Genomic DNA, 21,151 nt, shown 5'->3' on the forward strand with positions numbered 1-21,151 from the left:
CAGTTTCCTTGAGCCCTCCCCCCCTGATCTGAAGCCCTAAATCCTCATAGGAGACATCCCTTTGTGAAGTGGTGTTGTGTTGGAGACATCAGATATGATCACAAAGACAACTGTGGTCAGGATTCGTGTCGGGATTTGCTTTCATGCATATTATTACTATATTTGAATTATATGTTCTAAAACGTAGTTTGTGGTAGGGGTAACTTACTGTTCGTAATGAAAAACGTATTTGCATTATGTATGCAATCTCAGTCCCTCTGTAGAGGTACCGTGATGCATTATAACGTTAATTTCCAAGAAAATGCCATCCTTGATATTTTCACTTGCAAAGTCTAACAAACAAAGAGTCACTATATTTTTTTGTATAGAAGTGTAATTGTGAAGATAGTCAGTCCAACTACAACCATGTGAGAGAAGTTTGGGAACACGCCCGTACCTTACATGTAGATGTGTAGAGTAAAAAATGAGGCAGTACAACTGGTCTCAAATCTCAGTAAATTTTAATTAAATAACACCAACGTTTCAGCAACACATATGCCACCTTCTTCAGGGTAAACATTGGTAAAAGAATATGTACGTGTTCAGTGATAAAAACTACATAATAAACAAGAATAATTCTCTCATTGATTGATAAAAATTTAAACAACGAAACAGCAAAATATATGCAGACGTTGTAGGGAGAACTTTTTTTTTATTTACGTGATACTTTTCTGTGTTAATATTGTACTTGTTTTAATTCTTAGTATGTCCTTCTTTGATCATTCAGTTTTTTCAACCACATGAAATCCAGATGAGATTATTGGCCATGTTCTATAGCAACAATATTGAAATTCATTGAAATAAATGTTAATAATCAGGTCTATCAATGCAAAATATGTTTTGTGCAGTGTTTTATCTGTTTGTAGTGAGACGATGGTTTTTATAAACTGTGTTTCTGCCTTGAAAATTGTTCACATGTATGTGAGTTGTATTGATCTCATTTCTTATTTACTATTATGTTTAATCAGCTTGCATTATAGCCCCTGTGTGCATATTCATGATATAAAGAATTTTTTTGTGGTTAACTTTCATTTGCTATTAGTTCGTATAGTCTTTTCAAAACCAGAATGTCATTGTTTGAGTTACTGTAAGTGCAGTTTATACGTTGGTTTTCATCTTGAAGTTTGACGTTCATGTATGTACTGTCAAATGTTGTAACTCTTAAAAGCTATGATTTATTGACTTGATATCGTTGCCTTGGCAGGCCCTGAACAACTTAAAAGATATGTGTAAGAATGACAGGGGAAACCCCTTTAATTAATGAAAAGTGTTCATGAGTACATACCATACCGATATGTAGATATGTACGACTAGAAAACAATACTTTGGTAATTTAACCTGGTAATGCCAATAAGATAAGAATTAGCAGGATCTAGTTCACCTTATGTATATTGGATATGACTAAAGATGATTTACTCATCAATGAGTATTTCCAGTTTGTTTACAGGAACTAAACCTCCTATGCACCTGCTTATGAGAAAAACAGTTTTTGGTCATTAATTCCTCTGTTCAGCAACATTCTCTGCCTGTCAGTACTTTTCTTTCTCTCACATACATATCCATCTCATGCAAAGTGTGAGCAAATGTGAACATTATTTTTTAATTCGCTTGTAAGCTGTTATAATTTGTCCAGAAGAAAATATAACTTCACCGTGAGCTTCCTGCCACACTTTAACATGGTTAGTTGATATTTGTGAAAGAAGAGAAACCCAAGTAGTCATTGCAGGATGGAAGTTACCATAATGCTTTTACTCTTACAATAAAATCCACCTTTGTAAACAGGAATATGCACAGCTTATGAGTGATATATTTTCATTAAGATGTTTCTTATCCTCAGTTTACCAGGGACTAGTTGGAATGTTGTAGAATGTCATTTTCTGACTTTGACATCCCTTGGAATCTGTAAGGGTTATCATGGCCTAGTAGTTCAGGTATGGGACTCACAATCAAGGGATAATGAATTCATGACCCGAGTGGCTTTTTCTGGAAATCTACCATGTATTCTTACAGTAACACTGCATGGGTGTAAATGGGCTTCTCACCTGATGGGTGACGGAGTAAATAAAAACTAATTCATATCCAAGTTCTAAACAACAAATAATAGTAAACAAAATTTTGATATTTTAGAAATAAGTCCACATTTAGAGCATTGACAAACATTTAATGTACAGCATAGGAAATGAAATGAAATTTTGGAGAAATTTTTAGCTGCAAGTGTAGAGGCAGCATGTAAGACTTTCATGTGACTAAGTTTAACCGAACAAGTAAAGTTTAACCTTTTCGAAGGAGGAGGATTGAGATCTTGTTGGTACATGCAGCGGCATCAGTATTTAGCCAAAATAATTTATAAATAGGGGAGGGGATCTGTTTTGGTAGCGCATACAAAAATGAAACCAACAAATATGAATGGAGAATTGTTTATCAATCACAAAATGTCTAACAGCCACAGAAGGTACAACATGGGAACAACAAGTGCAATTAATCTTGTGGAGAAGAGATTGTTTGTTAGTGTAATGGGTATCGTTCTTAAATGTGCAGTAATTTCCAATCCAAATTTCTCCATTACACTTTCAAAGTGTCATTGTAGTAAGTGAAAGGGTTAAAGGTCAAGTGCAATAGGTTCTGGTTTGCCAGGCAACATGACAACCAAAACTTAGTGTATTCAGATACATACATTTTAATTTCCCTGGCAAGATCACCTTTTCTTTGCATGTGGAAAACTTAACAAAGCTGGTAATCTTAAAGGGAGGGGATGATCAGCATCATGCTCAAAGTTTGTATGGGACCCATACTGGTATGACCGATGTAAACACTGTATCCAAGGTAGGTTAGCGATTGATGAAAATTGTCATAATGTACACTGTAAAATTTAACTTTTGCAGCTATGTTGACATGATTAATGTACTGTAGATATTGTGTGTGAAATACATTGTTTGTAAACATGGAAGTCGTACTGACATAGTTTCACACCCCTCTCCCTTTACTGTAAAGTAGTTCTACACTTCAGAGATTTAGAATGTTCTCTTCACAAATATTCACATCATAAAACTTCAAACAACAGCGTTCAGTCAGACGTACCGGTAGAGGACCGTTAATATGCAGGTTTGTCTAGTTTCATAGAATTATACAAAGCTGCATGCAGACACAAACTCTGTACTGGTATTCATTTAATTGTGTTGTGTCAAGTGAACTCTTTAACACATCGCGTGCTACGTACCAAAAAGGATAACATTCTACTGGTAGTGGTACATGTAATTCCTTTCTATACATCATACAGCAGAAGATAAAGGCTACACATGTATCAGTAATAATGAGTCAAAGAAAGATACCACTGCATGATGAAAATAAGTCATTGCATTTCATGAATACAGGTGATAGTAAGAAATAGTGTACTTCTTTGACGTGTGTCAAATTGAGATTCATTTGTGGATATTTTACATTAAATGCAAGTGATAAATGTATTTTGTTTTCACGGCTGTAATATCACGGGAAGATAAAATCATTTGATCATCAGATTACAATCTCTTATCTCTAAAGAAGACAGGTTGACTCACTTTACCTATAATATGTTATTGTTATACACTGCTCACATATTACTTTACATTGTGCATAGTGTATACAATCATTCAGATAATGTATGTGCATGAACATCATATTGAATGACTGATATTTAGCTGTGTGATAGTACACAACTTCAATCGAGTTTTTGTGATATGAAGTGTATCTGTAAACTTTCACAGTGTAGCATTGTGAACACTTTGGTAATTGGCTTGATGGTCTAGCATACATGTACATATGTAGTTGGACATGCATACACTTGTGTGTACCAGCAATTCTTATTGTTTGAGAATGTGGAACATAGAGGGTATTATTGTGGATTGGTTTTGAATAACAGTAGCATTTCTTCTTTCCTTTGTAGATTGTAACAGTAAACAATAGGGAACTCAGGTAAAATGACTGGGAAATGACTGGTATTTGTATAATCCTGTATTGATAAAGTTTCTATCAGCAACTTCAGTTTTGTGTGTTTTAAATGTCTGTAAAGTTGGTCAGACTGACATAAAATTGCTGAAAGAGAACTGTAGTTGACAGAAATGTATCTTACACCAAGCCAGGATTGATAAAGAGAATAATCGTACAGTTGCAGGGATCTACTAGAAAATTATGCTGAGGAGCTTATTATTAATTAAATTAAACCCTTGAACTTTGACCCCATGTAACCTATAACATTATGATACAGGCATCTCCATCACAGCTGGGTGAAAAGGGTGAACCTCGATATCTGAAGTAGAGCAAGACTCTATTCTGTCATGTAATGAGTGATCAGTGGTATTTGTTTTTAACGTAGTGGTTGATTTCAACAGATGCTTTTACTGTTGTTTGTCTCCCAAAGATCTAAGGATTTCATGTCTAATGCCACAACACAGATGCACTTGACCCAACAATCCCTCTCAATCATAGCGTCATATTTGGAAAACCAATGCAGTTGAACAAAGGCCCTCTTCCATTATTCCTTGCTGGACTATTCAGGTGTCGGGGCCTGCTTTGCTCACTTTCAAGTTTCATGTACGGAAAGTAAACATCCTGGCTATCCCAGTACATCAAGCAGATTATTTGGGTAGAATTGAAGGAGAGAAACCAGAACAGACAGTGATTAGGTTTTAGGCAGACTACCAGCCAAGTTTAAATACAAGCTCTCTATCTGCAACATTGATGAAAACTGAACCAGTTTTTAAGTTGGGTTTTCTTACCCACCATGCATTGCAGTGCCTGGGGATTATGGTCTGCCATTGCACCATGGGTGCAAAATGCATCTGCAGTGAGGATGGTATGCTGGTAAAAATTGTCTTATATTAGTCTGGACTGAGAAAGAGAGTATAGTTATGGTACCACTACCAGGCAGGCGTGTACAATACCGGTGGTATATCTCCCCCTGAACAAGTTGTAAAACCAACTGAATTGTAGTCTACATGTAGTTGTATCGGTGTCAAGATAGTCAAGATAATGCAATGACTATGCCTTAATAAAGTGAAGCCTCAACATTTCAATCAAGATGACAGACTATATAATACCTCTTGGTGATTAAGATTGCTGTCTCATCAACAGTTTGCCAAAAAGTCTCCAAAATGTCTCTAGTTTTCTCTCAAGTTAAGGTAAATAGCCGACAGCGAAAAAATCTAGCCTAGGCCTTTTGCTAGTAACTCACTCACAATATCCAACTGCCACATGTTTTATGGGACAAATTTTCCCAACTGTTTTCCTCATCAGATAATACACTGACCCCATTAAATTGAACAGTCTTAAAAGTTGTGTCATGCATGTCGTGTAAAGTTGATATCGATACATACACTTGTGTAAATTGCTTGTACGCTGTATACAATCACTCATGAGCCTGTGAATGTAGACTGTCTTTGTCACATAAACAGGGTTAATTTTTATTGTTATCATACACATCTGCTGGCTGTGAATTCATGTCGCTTATGCTCTTATGAAGCAAGTCAAATATGAATACATTTGCATTTATAATGAAAAGTATGAATGTATTATCGTATCACAAATAGGGTTCTCAACAAAAGGTGTATGTAATACCTTTGAAGTAATGTTTCTGTTTCTGTTTCTTGAATGGGTGAATAAGATTTGGAACTTAGGTGTGTAGTTCCTCTGCTGTTCGTAGTCATTAACTGATGCTCCAGATCTTCAGATGATGAAAAGAAGAACAATCTGTCTGTTCAAAGTGTAAATTTGTTCTTCACTGCGATGATAATTGTGACCTTGAAATATCCCACCCCTAGACTTGAGAAGTGGCAGGACTAGTAATAAAGCAAAACTGAAAGAAAATGAATATCTGTGAGAATATTTTCACTTCTACACATACATGTACCATGGATGGAATAGTATTTTGAAAATGTTAATTTTAGTTCACTATTTTCGTGAAGTTGATCAAATTAGATCAGCCTGTAATAATGGCATGAGTGTGGCTTTGTATATTATGGCCTGTTAGTTTCTCCTTTTGATGCTTAAGTGTAACTTCTCTTTTTTCATACACCCTATGAGATGTGTACCTTTACTATAAACTGTGCATATAAACTAGTATACACATGTACAAATGTACATGTACATGTATGCACTATACATGTACATGTACTGTAGGCATGTTGATGTACATGAAAGGTATCAGTTGTCGAAGTTTCGGCTTGTCAATAAAAGCAGCTTGTGTATGGGCATAGCATAATGTCATTTTTAACAGGTGAAAATTTGAGCAACCAGATTTCCACTTATTTTTATAGCATTACATGTATTTAAAATGTTAACAGCAATATTAAAGCAGGGGCTTGTTTAAAGCACATACTTGTGTTGTTAAATTCCAATACTCAGTATGTGCATTCTAAAACATATTGGCAGCAAAATATTCCAAAAGTTCTGAAATAGATAATCAGATACTGCTCATTTATTGGTTATTATCATCCAGCCAAGCAGTTTAGCTAAAACTTGAACATATTTTCACCTCCTTAGGCATGGTATGTTAAACTGTGCAGTCACTAAGTCATATTTTTAATTTTATTATCTATTCTTCCAGGGACCTTCAAATGTTCAAGTCTTTGTTAGACTTCAACATCTCTGGTTTTCAGTCAACTTGACCTGACGGTGACATGAACTTTGCATGACAAGCCTTAAACAGTGCTTTGTTTAGTTGCGTGAAACAAATCTGTGTATAGGTTAAAGGTTGCACATAAATACTGGTTGCAATGATTCTCTCAATACAAATATACCAAGGATTTTGTGATATACAATATAGTAGAATTTTTTTACTACCTTAACTTATCAAATTCTTCCTGTACATGTACCCACAAAGCCAGGAGTTACCAATTTCTGAAGTTTTATCATAAGTTCACGATGACAAGCATACCAGCAAGATCAGATGATATACAATTTAAATTTTAACTGTTAATGTGGACTTGTAAATACCATTAAAAAGGTATAAAAAACTGCCTGTTATATGAAAACATGAGCTGAAGCTGTGTGTAGTTCACAAGCCAGTCGGATTTACATGGTGTATCTGTTTTGCTCGGGGACCGGAAACCTACAAGTATCATTATTGTCAGTGCTATACAGCAGTTTGAATTTGGAGTAGCAGAATACATGTATGTGTACATGTTGTACAGTATTGGAGCTCTGTGTACTCGTATTGTGAGATTTTAAAAGCAAGACAGTGTTATGTATCTGAACTTGGACTTTGAACCATCATTCTGTAAATGCAAGGTCATATGGCATGAGTTTGTGACATACAATGAGTATCATTCAGACAGTTCTTTCAACTGATTGGTCGAAAGTGATTTACCTCATTTAAGTGCATATGAACACAATAGCTATCCCATAATATGTTCACCTGAAGTATTGAACTAGGTAATGCACCAAGAACAGTATAAATATGCCCTTTATTGATACTGATGGAACTACTCTATCTACACTGCCATAACAATGTGATAAATATTGAATCATTGCAAGGGGAGAGTTTTGTAAGGACAATTGGGTGATTAAACACACAGACAACCTCATGGCCATTTATTATTCTCCAGTCCATGACAAACATCGATTGCACTTTTGCAGTCAAATTACAGTTCCTCTAAATAGATAACTCAGAGAAGAGGAATTAAAGAGCGCGCACACAATGTTAATTGTCATGAACTTCACTCAGGTCGATTTATCACTACTCATCAGATCTGTCTCATAATTAGCATTCACAGACAAATCTAGCCCATGTTTGGAAAACACATCAAAAGTACTCGACAGTTGCGTTGAGTATTGATGATTTGTATTATTACAGGAGAAACAATATTCCAATTATTACCATTCAAATGTATATGAGGGACAGGTACTGGTAGAACATATATAGATTTGTATAGAAGAAACTAATAAAACATTAACTGAAGTCTTTTGTCTTACAGTATGTCCCACATATAGATGTGTACATGTATGTTTTCCCTGAGTATATAGAATATTTTGGAATGTTACTTTGTGTAAAACAGAATGTTGATAGTTCTCAACAAAATATCCATGTATGTCTCAACAAGATACTGTATGACATCACTTCATCATTCAGATACTGGTAGATTGCAAAAACCAATGTTCTTTAATATTCATCGTGTTTCTTACAAAATTGTCAATGTGTCAAGTTTTTGTCATCACCAATAACAGTATTTGTTCACATGTATTAGGCCAAAGTAAGTAAATTCTTTGTTTTGCGTCCACTCGAAATCCTAAAAGGTACGCGGGTAAGCGGCTAAAAAACACACACAGAAAATTTAACACAAAATCTGTTTGCCTTTATCGGACAATTTTTCTCAAATCACATGAATACTCCTGTCACAGTGTGACACACTGTATGGTCACTGTCTGCATTTTCATAACAAATGGATCAAAATAAACAGGCATTCTTTGACGTTTGCTTTTCTCTTATTAGTTTTAGATTTCTTTCTTGTGCACTCAAAGTGTCCACATGTCAATACCATTGCACAGCAACTTGAGAGCCTCATCAAATTACTTAAATCTGGACAGTTTGAGGAATGGGTACACTATAACAGTATACAGTAGCGGTCTTTTGTGGTCAAGTTCTTGTACGTTTTTTTCAAGTTTCTTGTAATGTCTATGCTCTGATGGAATGTCATAGTTTTGCTGAAAGGTGTCTGTTTTGAAAGAAAACATCAAACAGAAATGGTAACTTGTAGCCTCGGCATTCAATTTTAGAAAGATGGGGCATCAGAGAGAAGAAGAAATTGGTGATATGATTGACAAAAGTATTCCCTGTAGCTCTCTCGGGACTATTGGTAAAACCAGCACCTTTCCTTTCCATCAAATAAAAAGAATCATTTCGCAATTGTCAGTCTCCACACACAGACTCATCAGACCCAAATTTAGGTGGAAACTTCACATCTATATTCCTTGTACTTTCAAAGTACCACACCCCAGATTGATTGAAAAGATGAAGTATCATGGCATAAATGGAAATATTCTACAGTGGGTCAAAGCATGATTGACAAATACAAAACAGCGAGTAGTCATAAATGGAGCATCATCTGAATGGAGAATATGTCACAAATGGTGTCCCCAAAGGGTTCAGTTCTTGGACCGGTACTCTTTCTAATCTACATCAATCATACTTGCGGTGAATTAGTTGCGAACTCAAAAATTTACTGACAATACCAAGACATATCATCCCTTGCGAAATTGTAGTGATCCTGAAATTCTACAAGCTGATTTGGACAATAAATGAGTGAACACTGGCGGACGCATACTGGCTACAACAACCCCTTCAATAAATACTCAATGAACAATATTTTGCTGGGACGTACAACTGAAGAAAATGACTTGGGCGATCTACTTCATTCTACCTTAAACATTCAAGCAAATGTGATAAGTTTGCAAAAAAGCAAACAGAATGTTGATCTCATCAAAGGATCATTGTCGACAAATCAAAAAATGTCATTCTTCGTCTTTACAAGCAACTTGTGAGACCACAGCTCGAACATGCAGCACAAGCTTGGTCACCATGGCTACAAAAGGACATAAAAATCTTAGCACGGCAAATAATACCTAAACTCCAACACTACAATTATCAAAATAGACTTAAACAGCTTGGTTTAATAACACTTGAACAAAGAAGATTCGCGGCGACATGATTCAACTCTAGAATTAGTTATCAAAGGCCATGACCACTGTAACCTTTCACTTGAGTTAGCAGCCGACTCGAGAACTTGAGGACACTGTCCCAAACTTCATAAACTAACCGTTCGACTTAACACGAGAAAGAACTTTTTTCAGTAAGAGTTTTTGACACCTGGAATAAATTACCAGCCGATGTCATTAATGCAGAAAGTGTGACCTCCTTCAAGAGCAGCTACGACAGCCTGCTACAAGTTTGAACTTTCACAGAGGGATTCTAATATACTTTCCCATACCATAACTGAACAAAAGAGTACGTAAAGGCCTTTCGTTTACAGGACTGGTCACTGGTTTATTTTTTGTTTCAAGTTAAAATGGACAAATTAACCAAATTTTTGGCAAACCTAAAAGACCAATTAACTAGGATAGGCCTCAACACTTTCGGATTTCTCCGTCTGCCATACTCTCTGAGTCGTGGTAAGCTTACTCAAGTCCAATCGGCCGACTGAATCTCTCTCTGTTCAAGTCTCGATTGCTCGCAATGACCATGCCTTCAAGTTGCCGTGCAAAGGTTTCCTGTTTTTTAACTTCGATTATTTCCCTGCTTTCATCCAATTTTATCGTGAAGACAAAGCTACAACAGGCAAAGCCACAACAGATAGCGGGAACGTGAGGCCCCGGCGTGGGGCTGAGAGTATCAACAGGGGTAAATGTGTAGAGAGTACTGTTTTAGGTCACCACATGGTCCATTAGTGAAATCTGACTGCCGTAAAGATGTGTTTCGTCGCAAAGTTAAAAGCTACGACTTGTTTTTGCGACAAAATAGTGCCATCAATGGCGAAAATTTGAAAGGAAAGTTTGTGTTTTTTTTCCGAAAAATCTCCAAAAACCTAGGCGCGCGCGGACGCAAAACAAAGAATTTACTTTACTTTGGCCTTATTTTGTAGTAGCGACTATCTGCATACATGTACGTGTCGCCGTAATTTCACCGGTGATTTATTGGAAGGGAAAGTTTAAAGACTGAAAAGCAGAAAGGTTAATGATTCATAAAGTCCAGTCAGTAGTGTTTCCTGTGTTGATGTGGTACTTAAGTTAATTGATTTGTGCTAGCTATAAGATAATAAAATTCTTTCATATGGAATGTATACAGTACTTGCGTGCTCTATAAGAATATGAAAGTACGGGTACATAGCAAGAACTTGTCAAAGCCAAGCCAATCATACATGTACATGTACAGTGAGCGTAAATATTGCGTAATTGTGAGATGTTATATAATATCAATGACGTTTTTAATTGGTCTGTCAAGCATGAAATGTACAATATGTGTACACATAACCTGCTTTGACTAAACTGTATAATCAGTCTGTGTTCAATATGCACATGCTCATTGTCCTCATAGTTGTGTTTGATAAATCTTGGCACAAGTTTTTGAGCTTGAGATATATTGAATTCCACAAAATTCCCCATCTTTCAGTACTATTATCCGGAACATCCCAAGTTCATCAATGTGAAATGCATACTAAATCTTTGAAGGAAGGGGCAATTTATCTTTTCTGTGATTCTATGAATTCTGTTGCGCCCAATATCCATTTTTAAAGATTTGACAGCCCTGTTGAAAATGCATTGGTTAAACCACGAAGGATAATATTTCTTCAAAAATGAGTGAATCTCTCTTCATAAATGTACATGTAGTAAGGTCTGATACGTTTATCATAATGATGTATGTATTAAATGTTTTAAATTGGTGAAAAGGAAAGTAAAACGTTAAACAGATGTTGCATATATGTAGGTCAAATTCCAAAATATAGAAAATTCTCCAGTCTTTCCAATTTAAATGTTAACATTGATCTTTTGAAAGTGTGGTTGGATTTATGGTCTGAAAAGGAAGTTGTTTCTTGTTCGTCAACAAGGATGATCTTGTTGATTTCCTGTGTGATTGACACACTTACTGTATACCGGTGCATCGTGCATTGTATATAAACACACTGAAATCTTTACACCGTGAAAGGGCTTGTGAATTACATTGCTTGCCTTCACCAATGGTGTGACAGCTGGGTTAGTATCCTGTATATGTATTTGTATCAATAGACACTTTTTCCCCCCGTGCTGAATATCATTATCAGACCCCTTAATCAAAGCAATCTATGTGACTTATTTCTGCACCAATACGGTTTAAATGAATGTGTAAATGGTAATTCACTCTACCCTTAGTAGGATTCAACTTTTTTGTCAAATTACTTTACCCATAGATCATTTAATAAAAATACATATGATTGATCAATAAATCAGTCATGCATATATGATTACGTTTCCCAGCATGCTGTTTTTCGGCTGAAGACAAAATTGGTAGCAACAAGCTTAATTTTGAATTCATTCAGAAGTTCAGTAATTGGTTCTTTCAAAGATTTATTTCATGAGATAAAAATGTATAAGTTGTTAAAAATGATTTCTGTGGCATATGGTGACACACAACATTAATGATATTTGATATACCAAATTACATGTATGAGTCTCAAAATGGATTCATTTTGGTATACTGTAAGCACTTAAAGCTTAACCAGCATATATGGACTTTTGAAGGCAATGTTTCATGTCGGAAAATCTTTACGTGTGCAGAGAAACCAGCAGTTTTGAGTACAAAAGATTATTCAGGCTTACATCATCAACAAAGGCTGTATTTCATCCCGGTTCATGTCAGCTCTTCTTTTTCTAAATGAGACAAAACCCGTCTTATTTTATCATTGGTAAATGGCATTTTGCAGGGACATGAATACAAATGACTAATTAGCTTATAATGCTTCTAATTGCCCCACGAAGATGCATGACATGACAGACTACCGACCACGGTGACCTCACCCCCACTTTAATCTACTTCAGGAGATTTTCTGAAGTCAAAACGGATATCGTCTGCAGACCCATGAGCTGCAACTCTGCTCAAAATTTGTCTAACCTCAAGGTACCGGTATACCTCCAATTTCCTCAGATATTCATTGCAATCGACAAACTGAACTATATCCCTTTTCCTGCCGAGCGCCCCTGTCCGTTATCCTGCCAAGTCGGTCAAAACCGGCCCCCTTTTCCGTGTCTACAGAAGATAGGCTCTCCTGCACGCTTTCCTGCCAGGCATTTGGCGGGAAAATACCGCATTTTCGGGGTACGATTACCGACCATATACGTGTTAGACTTCAAAAATTTTTGCATGCCCGTATAGAGGGGCAACCGCTGATGAGGTTGTGTCCAGAAAATGATGAGGTCACGGGCGTTGTTTGCCCCGGGGGACGTGCACTTTTATGCCCTTTTCTAGCTTACTTTCGCGGAAGTAAAGCTCGTTCGCCGGCACGCACGGCCACACCGGGGAAACGTCACCTCTCTCGTGGGTTAGTAGAAGACCCAGGGGTTAGTGCTATGGGTGCGGGAGCACCCTCAAACCTGTCCTGTTTCCCCTGGGTTGTGTCACTTGGCCACGTACTTTGAACGACTTGGAAGAGTCGCACATTGCAGTCTGCTTTGACGTAGTGTCAACGACATAGTTCCGCCATTGAAGGAAGGCGTGTACGTAGTTTGGCCAGTTCAGTGAACACTTAGCTCGTTAGTGTTACCGTTTCCTAACAGGTTAGTTGTGCAGTTGTTACTAAGGTGCAGTTTTGTACCACCTTAGCTCTGGACAGTGCAACTGCTCTATGCACTAACCCCAACGACAGATGGTTGGTTCTACGTCGCACGAGCACAGCCTCCGTTGGGCTGTGCCCCTCCCACGTGATACAACGCACGTTCATCCATTACTATAGCGTCCTTACGGATCTGCCAAAAACGAAAGTGGGGGTAAAAACAAAACAAACGAAAATATGCGATCATAGATAGTATTTTATTCGGGAATAATTTACATTATGCCGAACAATAAATCTCGGAGTCTGTCTCGACGTCCGAGTGCATGGTCCGTGTTTCAAAAATTACAATCGGGGTGGCAGATCCGTGTTTCAAAAATTATAATAGGGGGAATTGTACAAAATAATCCGTCTAAATAAAACAAACGAAAATATGCGATCCATAGATAGTATTTTATTCGGGAATAATTTACATTATGCCGAATAATAAATCTCAGAGTCTGTCTCGACGTCCGAGTGCATGGTCCGTGTTACAAAGATTACAATCGGGGGATTGTACAAAATAATCCGTGTTTCAATTACAATCAGCGGGATCGTAAAGCACAAACAAACGGCACAACCGTGCTCAAAATGTGATCATGGTCCGTGTTAAGAATACAGTCAAGCCACTGTTAGGCGAAGCTGTCCCCTGTCTGTTATTTACGTCGGGTTCTCTTGCTGATGGGTGTCGTCGGGGCTGTGTGAGTAGAGGTCTGCACGCCAATGCTCCTCTTACCTCGTAGCATCATGCGATGATGAAAAGCCGCAAAACACTCGCCCTCGTGAAGATGAACCCCGCACAGACTACATCCTTTGGACGTCTCAGACAGTCGTCCGCTCGCAGTGGTCTTACCCTCTCTGCTACATACTTTACAGCATTTCTGCCGCCCCTCCAAACGGCTGACAACGTGCATCGGCTGATTTTGTGGATTGATGTACGAGGCAAGAGAAACAGTGGCCTCGACCTCTCTCACACTGGGCTGCGATCGCCCACAATAACCGCCAATGAGTTGTTTCCCGACACGCAGATGAAACATCTTATGGGTCAGCTTACTATCAGGGTGTACATGCTTGAAGCATATATATGCATTTACCAGGGCAACATCAATCAGGTAACATGCCAGATATGTCCACCATCTGTGGTTCTTGCGCCCAGTGTGAAAGTACTTGCGCTTCTGGTTGGCTCGGTCGACGCCTCCCATGTACCGGCGATAATTATACAGCGACAGAGGCACTTGTCGCCGCTCGTCTCCCTCCCCCACTGGCACGCACTCCAAGGGTGGATAGACCGTATTCAAGATCAGCACCTGAGCGTTACTATCCTGATAAGCAGTGATGTTAAGACGAGAGTCCGTTCTGGTCGTGGCTTCATATCCCCAACAGACAGAGGAAGGCGCTTCCTCTTACCCGGCGGAATTAATTGAGGGGGCATGGTGCGACGATTACGGCGGTTAAAACTCCCGACCATGTAGATCCCGGTCTCCATCAGCTCTCTAGCAGTAACGACCGTGCTAAACAGGCTATCACAGAATAGGCTGTGATTATATCCACAGAATGGCTGGACCAGCTCCATCGTAATTCTTTTCACCACACCTCGCTCCTGCCGTCTCCCATCAGTCCGATCCCGATATTTCACACCTAGGTACGGTGCAAAGTTAGCTATGTATGCAGTGGTGGAGTCGCACAGCTGCCATATCTTGAAACCGTCTCGATCAGGCTTATGCGGTAATCTCTGCTTAAATTTAGAACGGCCCTTAAATCGCACCATGCCCTCGTCGATGGAGATCTCTCTACCCATCTTATAATTATTTACGCACCGGTCAACTATGGGCTCCATCCATGGATTGATTTTATACAGGGATCCTCCTGACACCGACGTCGGCGGCGTGCCTCATCAGGATCACGACGTGGATCGTTCTCTGGGTCTGCCAGATGAAAGTATCGCATAAGCTGCTGAAAGCGACTGCGGGTAATCACAGTAGAAATACCCTGGTTTCTCAGAAAGGGATCGCTAGACCAATAATCCTCCACTGATGATTTACGGTCGATACCCATACAGACTAAGACGCCAATGAACGCCTGCACCTCTCGGTAGTCAGCGTTACGCCAGTATTTATCTATTTTCCTAGCGATATGTCGCTGGTGGAATTTGGCGTATTTATTAGTCTCGTCCTTGGCCAATCTGATCAGTGTAGCTGGAATAAACTTAAAAAAGTAATCGAGCTCACGGGCGTGGCTGGGCAAGGTGAAAGTCGGTCCTCTCTCATGGTCAAAATCGGTCTCCTCAAATATATTAGCATCGGTAATCTCCGACATACGCCAGACAGGAGGGGTGTCGTCCTCCGCCAACACAGCAGCAACGTCATCGAGCTCACGGGCGTGGCTGGGCAAGGTGAAAGTCGGTCCTCTCTCATGGTCAAAATCGGTCTCCTCAAATATATTAGCATCGGTAGTCTCCGACATACGCCAGACAGGAGGGGTGTCGTCCTCCGCCAACACAGCAGCAACGTCATCATCGTCGTCAGAGCTTGCCTCACCTACATACTGCCTGTCATAAAAGTCATCGTCCTCTGCCGCATCCTCGTCAACCTCCGAGTCGGACTCAGCGGTGATATCACCGTCGTCTGGGCGTCTGGGCCTGAACTCGCCCGTAGCGGCATCAAGGATCATATCTGGCTCAAAATCAGGTGGGCTATCCTGATAACGAACCCTCCGCACTATCTTTTTCGGCGGGGACATCGCAGCACACAAAACTATGGCAGGAGCGGGCTCGGCAGCCTCTGCTGATGACGAGGACTCAAGCTCTTTCGCACTGGGCACAGGAACCTCTCCTGACGCAGGATGAGGGCTCATAGTAGCAACAGGTGGTGTCTCTCCCGGAGCAGCCGGGGAGAACCAATGGCATCAGCCGTCTCATTACTCACTGTCTCACTAGCAGCAGCAGACGTAGTCTGTGCAGGTGAAGTATCTCCCACAAGAGCAGATGTAGTCTCTGCAGGTGAAGTAGTCTCTCCCGGAGCAGCCGGGTGAGAACCACTGGCAACGGTGACCCGTCATCATCCTCATCGGCAGAACGATCGTCTTACGTTTACGCTTACCACTGGGTTTTTCAGCCGGAGATGGCTTCGCCTTACGGGAGCGTTTCTTGCCCGACTTCTTAGAACGTTTACTAGGGACATCACAACGATCGCTACCACTACCGCCCGGAGACTCTGCATCTTTGAGCTTCAGTCGTCTGCTCGCCTTCAGAAAACTTTTGCGGTCCGTCAAGCTCATGTCTGGAACAGTGTCGACAGACTAGCAGGTCCCTCCCTTTTAAAGCCACAGGGAAACAAAGCCCTGGACATGATTGGACGCAGGGGTGTTAATATATGCATCCACCTGTTATTATAATGGACCTACGGCAATCAGTCCACCAACCGGCGCTGACATTCCTACCCGTCATGTAAATTGCCTGTCCGCACCATTTGATATGCTAATAATACTCATTTGCGATGCAAATCCCTCGAGCACTTAGCATAACATAGTCAATGTCATTAGCATCTCAACTTGACATTCCGTCCAGCTGGGTACGTGGCATGCGCACCTGCCACCCAAGGACGTTGGCCCAAGCCCATGTTTAGTACGGGTGGGAAACCCGTATCTTTAACCTCATGTCCCTTCTAAGTACGCCTGCGCAGGGCGTATTGTCATCCAAGTCGGTGACAAGCCAACCCGACAGATTGCCCATTAAGCAGTAATGGACTGGCCGTCTCGTTCTTGTACGGCAACGAACAGTGCTTCAGCGGCTTGTTTAGGTCATAACCGTCGCCTGCCGAGCGGCTTACCCAACTAAGGCGGTCAAAGATGAAGGATGCCAAAATTGTCAACGGCTGTCTCGGCCTCGTCCGTTGGGCAAACATGGCTCCTTCAAATAACGTGGCCAGCACGTCTACGTCATCAGCGGTGATGACGACCCGTCATTGACGCCCGAGTGCGTAAACTCGGAATATACCGACAGGTACCTCTACCTGAGTCGGTCATACTACGGTATAAACCAAACACAGTCTGCCAACTCCCGTTAGACTCGGCCGTTAGCCGAACTTCACAGGGACAACACAGGCGTAACAAGTCGGTGAACAACGGTTCACGCACCTAACCGCAGCCGCCAAGTCGGTGAACAATGGTATCAAATTTTGAGGCCATGTCCTGAATGGCAAGGCTGAGGCGGTGTGTTTCGTTGCACGGCTTGAACGTCTAGAGCCAAGTGCAGCCGACAACGTCCGACATCTGAGTGGGTAGTCTTTTCGAGAAGGTAACAAGTCGGTTAAAAGCGGTGGTTACCCTTCACAAATGTCGCTCAAGTCCGTTCGGATCAGTTCCATGTCAGGGACTAATCAAGCCGAGTCCGTCAAATCCGTCCGCACTTCCCGTCAATCAGGACCAAGTCCGTGATTTTCGTCTCGCACCATTGGCAAAAAATTGCACCGCCAGCTGAGGCGGTCTTAGGCGGTTGCCTTAGAGAAAGCCGAGTCCGTCAAATCCGTCCGCACTTCCCGTCAATCAGGACCAAGTCCGTGATTTTCGTCTCGCACCATTGGCAAAAAATTGCACCGCCAGCTGAGGCGGTCTTAGGCGGTTGCCTTACAGATTAGCGTTGCCGAGACGGTCAATTTCGGCCGCAATCTATGTAGTGCCTCAGAGCCAAGTTAACCCAAACTCCGCTAGAATACGTCAACGTGCTAACCTGCCAAGTACGCTACTCGTCCCCCCAAAAAAACCAGTCCCCCACCGGGGTGGGGGACTGGCTGGGTAGCTTCCGCACCTTTCCCTGTCGTTGGACTCTCTGTGAACCCATTTCGAGAGCAAACGCCGTTGCTCGCCCAAAACCTGTCCTCGAACGACCCCTAGCGCGAGCAAGGGTTTGCTACACGTAGTTCCGTCGACTAGGCAGGAAAAGGGGTACCAAAAAGTAGCCCGATTTCCACCGCCTTGGCAGGATAACGGTCGTGGCTGCTCAGATTCTAGCTACACCGAATTTCAAGCGGATTTTCACCGACTTGGCAGGAAAAGGGATATAGTCATAAACTATGCTTCAACAAAATATTCTTGTGGCAGAATAGCGAGAAATTGAACAGATTTTTGTTCATTTTAAATTTCCCGCCATTTTTAAAATCTTGCCATATTATGTGAAACATGGAGAATTTTTTATGTCAAAGTGAAGTGAATTCCTTTCCCATTGCTTCAGTGGTTTGCACCTTGTTGTATTTGTAAAGATTTAAATGTGTACATGCACCATTTACGCTGTTTATCATTTACATGTAGTTGTATGGTGGCTGCCATATTTGGGTGCGGCACTCGTTTATTATTTGTCTTACTGAAACCTCCCCATACAGTCCCACTCAGTGGATAATTATACTTAAGTAAACATCTCTGAGTAAGCACATTTCTATGAACTAACGTGATTCTTAATATAAAACCATGAAAATAATGTCAAAAGTTGCAGCTCATGTGCCTTTAAATATCTGTGTAGTCTCACAATGAAAACAGATATTTTCAAGACCCATTTCATTCATCTTTTTCTATTTTAAATTTCAGAGAAAATGTTTTTCCGAATTTGGAGGTAGAAATCAACTACAGTATCCCATACAATAAAGCCACAGAGGAAACGAATAAACACAATTGAGACTAGAGTACTTTTGACATGGAAACCTCTGATGTTACAGCTGACATACAAGCTGAACTTGACAACATATTAGCCAGCACTGGAACAGACAAATCTGCGCTTATCACGATGACTCCGATATCAGACAGTCAGTCAGCAACAACTGCCTTTCCAGTGAACATATCGATTGCGACCCCGCCAACGACATCGACAGTGGCAGTACCCATATCAATTGTGAACACACAAACAACTGCAGCGACCACACAAGGGCAAGTCACAAATGCCAGCAATACGTCTAAAAGTACAGTGGTGGTAAGTTCAGTGACGTCGTCCCCACAAAAAATTGTCTCAGCGGCACAGGGTGGTAAATCTGCGGCGCCATCAACGCCACCCAGGACTATTGCCGGGGTCAAACGGCCAGCGCCATCGGGGAGTGGGCAGTACGTGACAAAAGTTATATTTACTAAAAACCCTGTAATCAGCAGGCCAGTAACGAATGCAGTGACAATGACAAATGTGCCGTTGAGCCACATGCCAACTTCTGTAGTGCAGTCTTTAACACACGGTTCATCACCAGTCAAACTTGTGACAGTTTCGCCGGGGAACGTTACTACAAAGGGCATCGTCCTGGCATCACCGACAAAGAATCAACTTGCGCCGGCCAACAAGATTGCAATCTCCCCTCTGAAAAGTCCAGGCAAGATCGTCACCAAACCGATAATGGTCACCACTCCCAAGAAAATCGCTCCAGCGCCCATTCACGTCACCGGGCAAATTGCAACGCAAGGTGGTGCCTCTATTGTCAAGACACCCATGGTAGCAGGAACTTCAGTGGTGACCACAATGACAGTAGCAAAGCCAACATCAACAACCCAGGTTGCTACTCTGACGGTAAGAAGTGTCGTGTAATACCAGCAAATTACCATCATTCAGAATGAGTTCAATATACCAGTATTTCATACCTGTAAATTTTTATTTAGGTTTTATATTAATTTCTCCATTTTCTCCATTTGATGAATAATATAATGTCATTTTTGTCCAGGGTAGCAAGCGCTGAACATTAAGCCAGATTTTACACATGTACATTGACATGATTTAGGTAATTACAAGATTAGAGTGTAATTAGACAGAAATGCCGTGGCAACAGCTAATCTTATTACTCTTTTCTCCTATTATATCTATTCTTGATGACAGAAGGGAGATTCTAATGCCCCTTAGTATTCAACAAATTTTCCTCCTTAATCTTAATCTGGTTAGGTGGAAATTCCAGGACATTAACCTACCCCACCCCATCTGGGCTTTGACTGCTATTTGCATTGTCTATAAAACTTCCTACCTGGTTTTCAATAGCTCGCGTCATAAAAATGAAAGATTTAAACTTTTGCACAAGTTTTCTCAAGCAAACTTTCAACCATTCTCTTTCAAAATGAAGAATAAAAATCTGGGGCCACAGCCAGAATTTTGGTACTAGAGAAACAAATTACCCAATATTTTACTGATATTTGAAATTCAAAATGGCTGCCACCCCTGTGTTGTCTCTATGGGGGAAAATACTTTTTGTTACCCCACAAAATTTAACCGACAAAAACTTTACCTTCTACAAGAGCTTCAAAATAAGAATCCACAAATGGTAGGCCATAAAAGTTTGAGAGTCCAAACATCTGTTTCCAAGGCCCATTCTACTGTATAGCAACAGTACCTGTACGTGTAAAATTGCAACATTCAATGCCAAAGAAGTCAGGTAGATCTAATAGGTGTTGTGACACCCAAAAGCATATAGAATTTTTTTGTACAAGTCCCTTTTTGCGCCAACTATCCAAAAATTTAAGAAATTTTTGGTCAAAACAGCCATGAATGGTAAGTGGAAGTTTGATTAATCCAAATAAACACTCATACATGTACATGTATTCAGATCGAGGATGGGCATTGAATGGATTACATATCAAATCTTACAGATCTTCAACATGTAGCTTGACCTGCAAGTTTATCAAAAATTAATTGAGCCTGCATGTTCATTCAATTATTAAAATTTAATCTTGAAGTTACAAATTGCGATCTCTTAGAGAAAAAGGATTAATTTTATCATATTGACTCTGAATAAATCCGAAACGTTTCAGCTATTTGTTAAAAAATTTACGATGTTGAAATCTAACAGCAGTACTGT

General features: G+C 40.3%; 1 protein-coding gene across 1 annotated transcript in view; it reads left to right on the forward strand.

The window, feature by feature from the left end:
- Positions 1-21,151, forward strand: part of LOC139123091 (protein lin-54 homolog) — a 35,835-nt gene that overhangs the window by 1,233 nt on the left and 13,451 nt on the right. Inside the window, exon 2 of the mRNA XM_070689080.1 lies at positions 18,921-19,878. Coding sequence (XP_070545181.1) covers positions 19,027-19,878 — 852 coding nt within the window. The 5' untranslated portion in view covers positions 18,921-19,026. The remainder of the gene's footprint in view (positions 1-18,920; positions 19,879-21,151) is intronic.

Source organism: Ptychodera flava, chromosome 22, assembly GCF_041260155.1.
Source record: "Ptychodera flava strain L36383 chromosome 22, AS_Pfla_20210202, whole genome shotgun sequence".
Classification (NCBI taxonomy): Eukaryota; Metazoa; Hemichordata; class Enteropneusta; family Ptychoderidae; genus Ptychodera; species Ptychodera flava.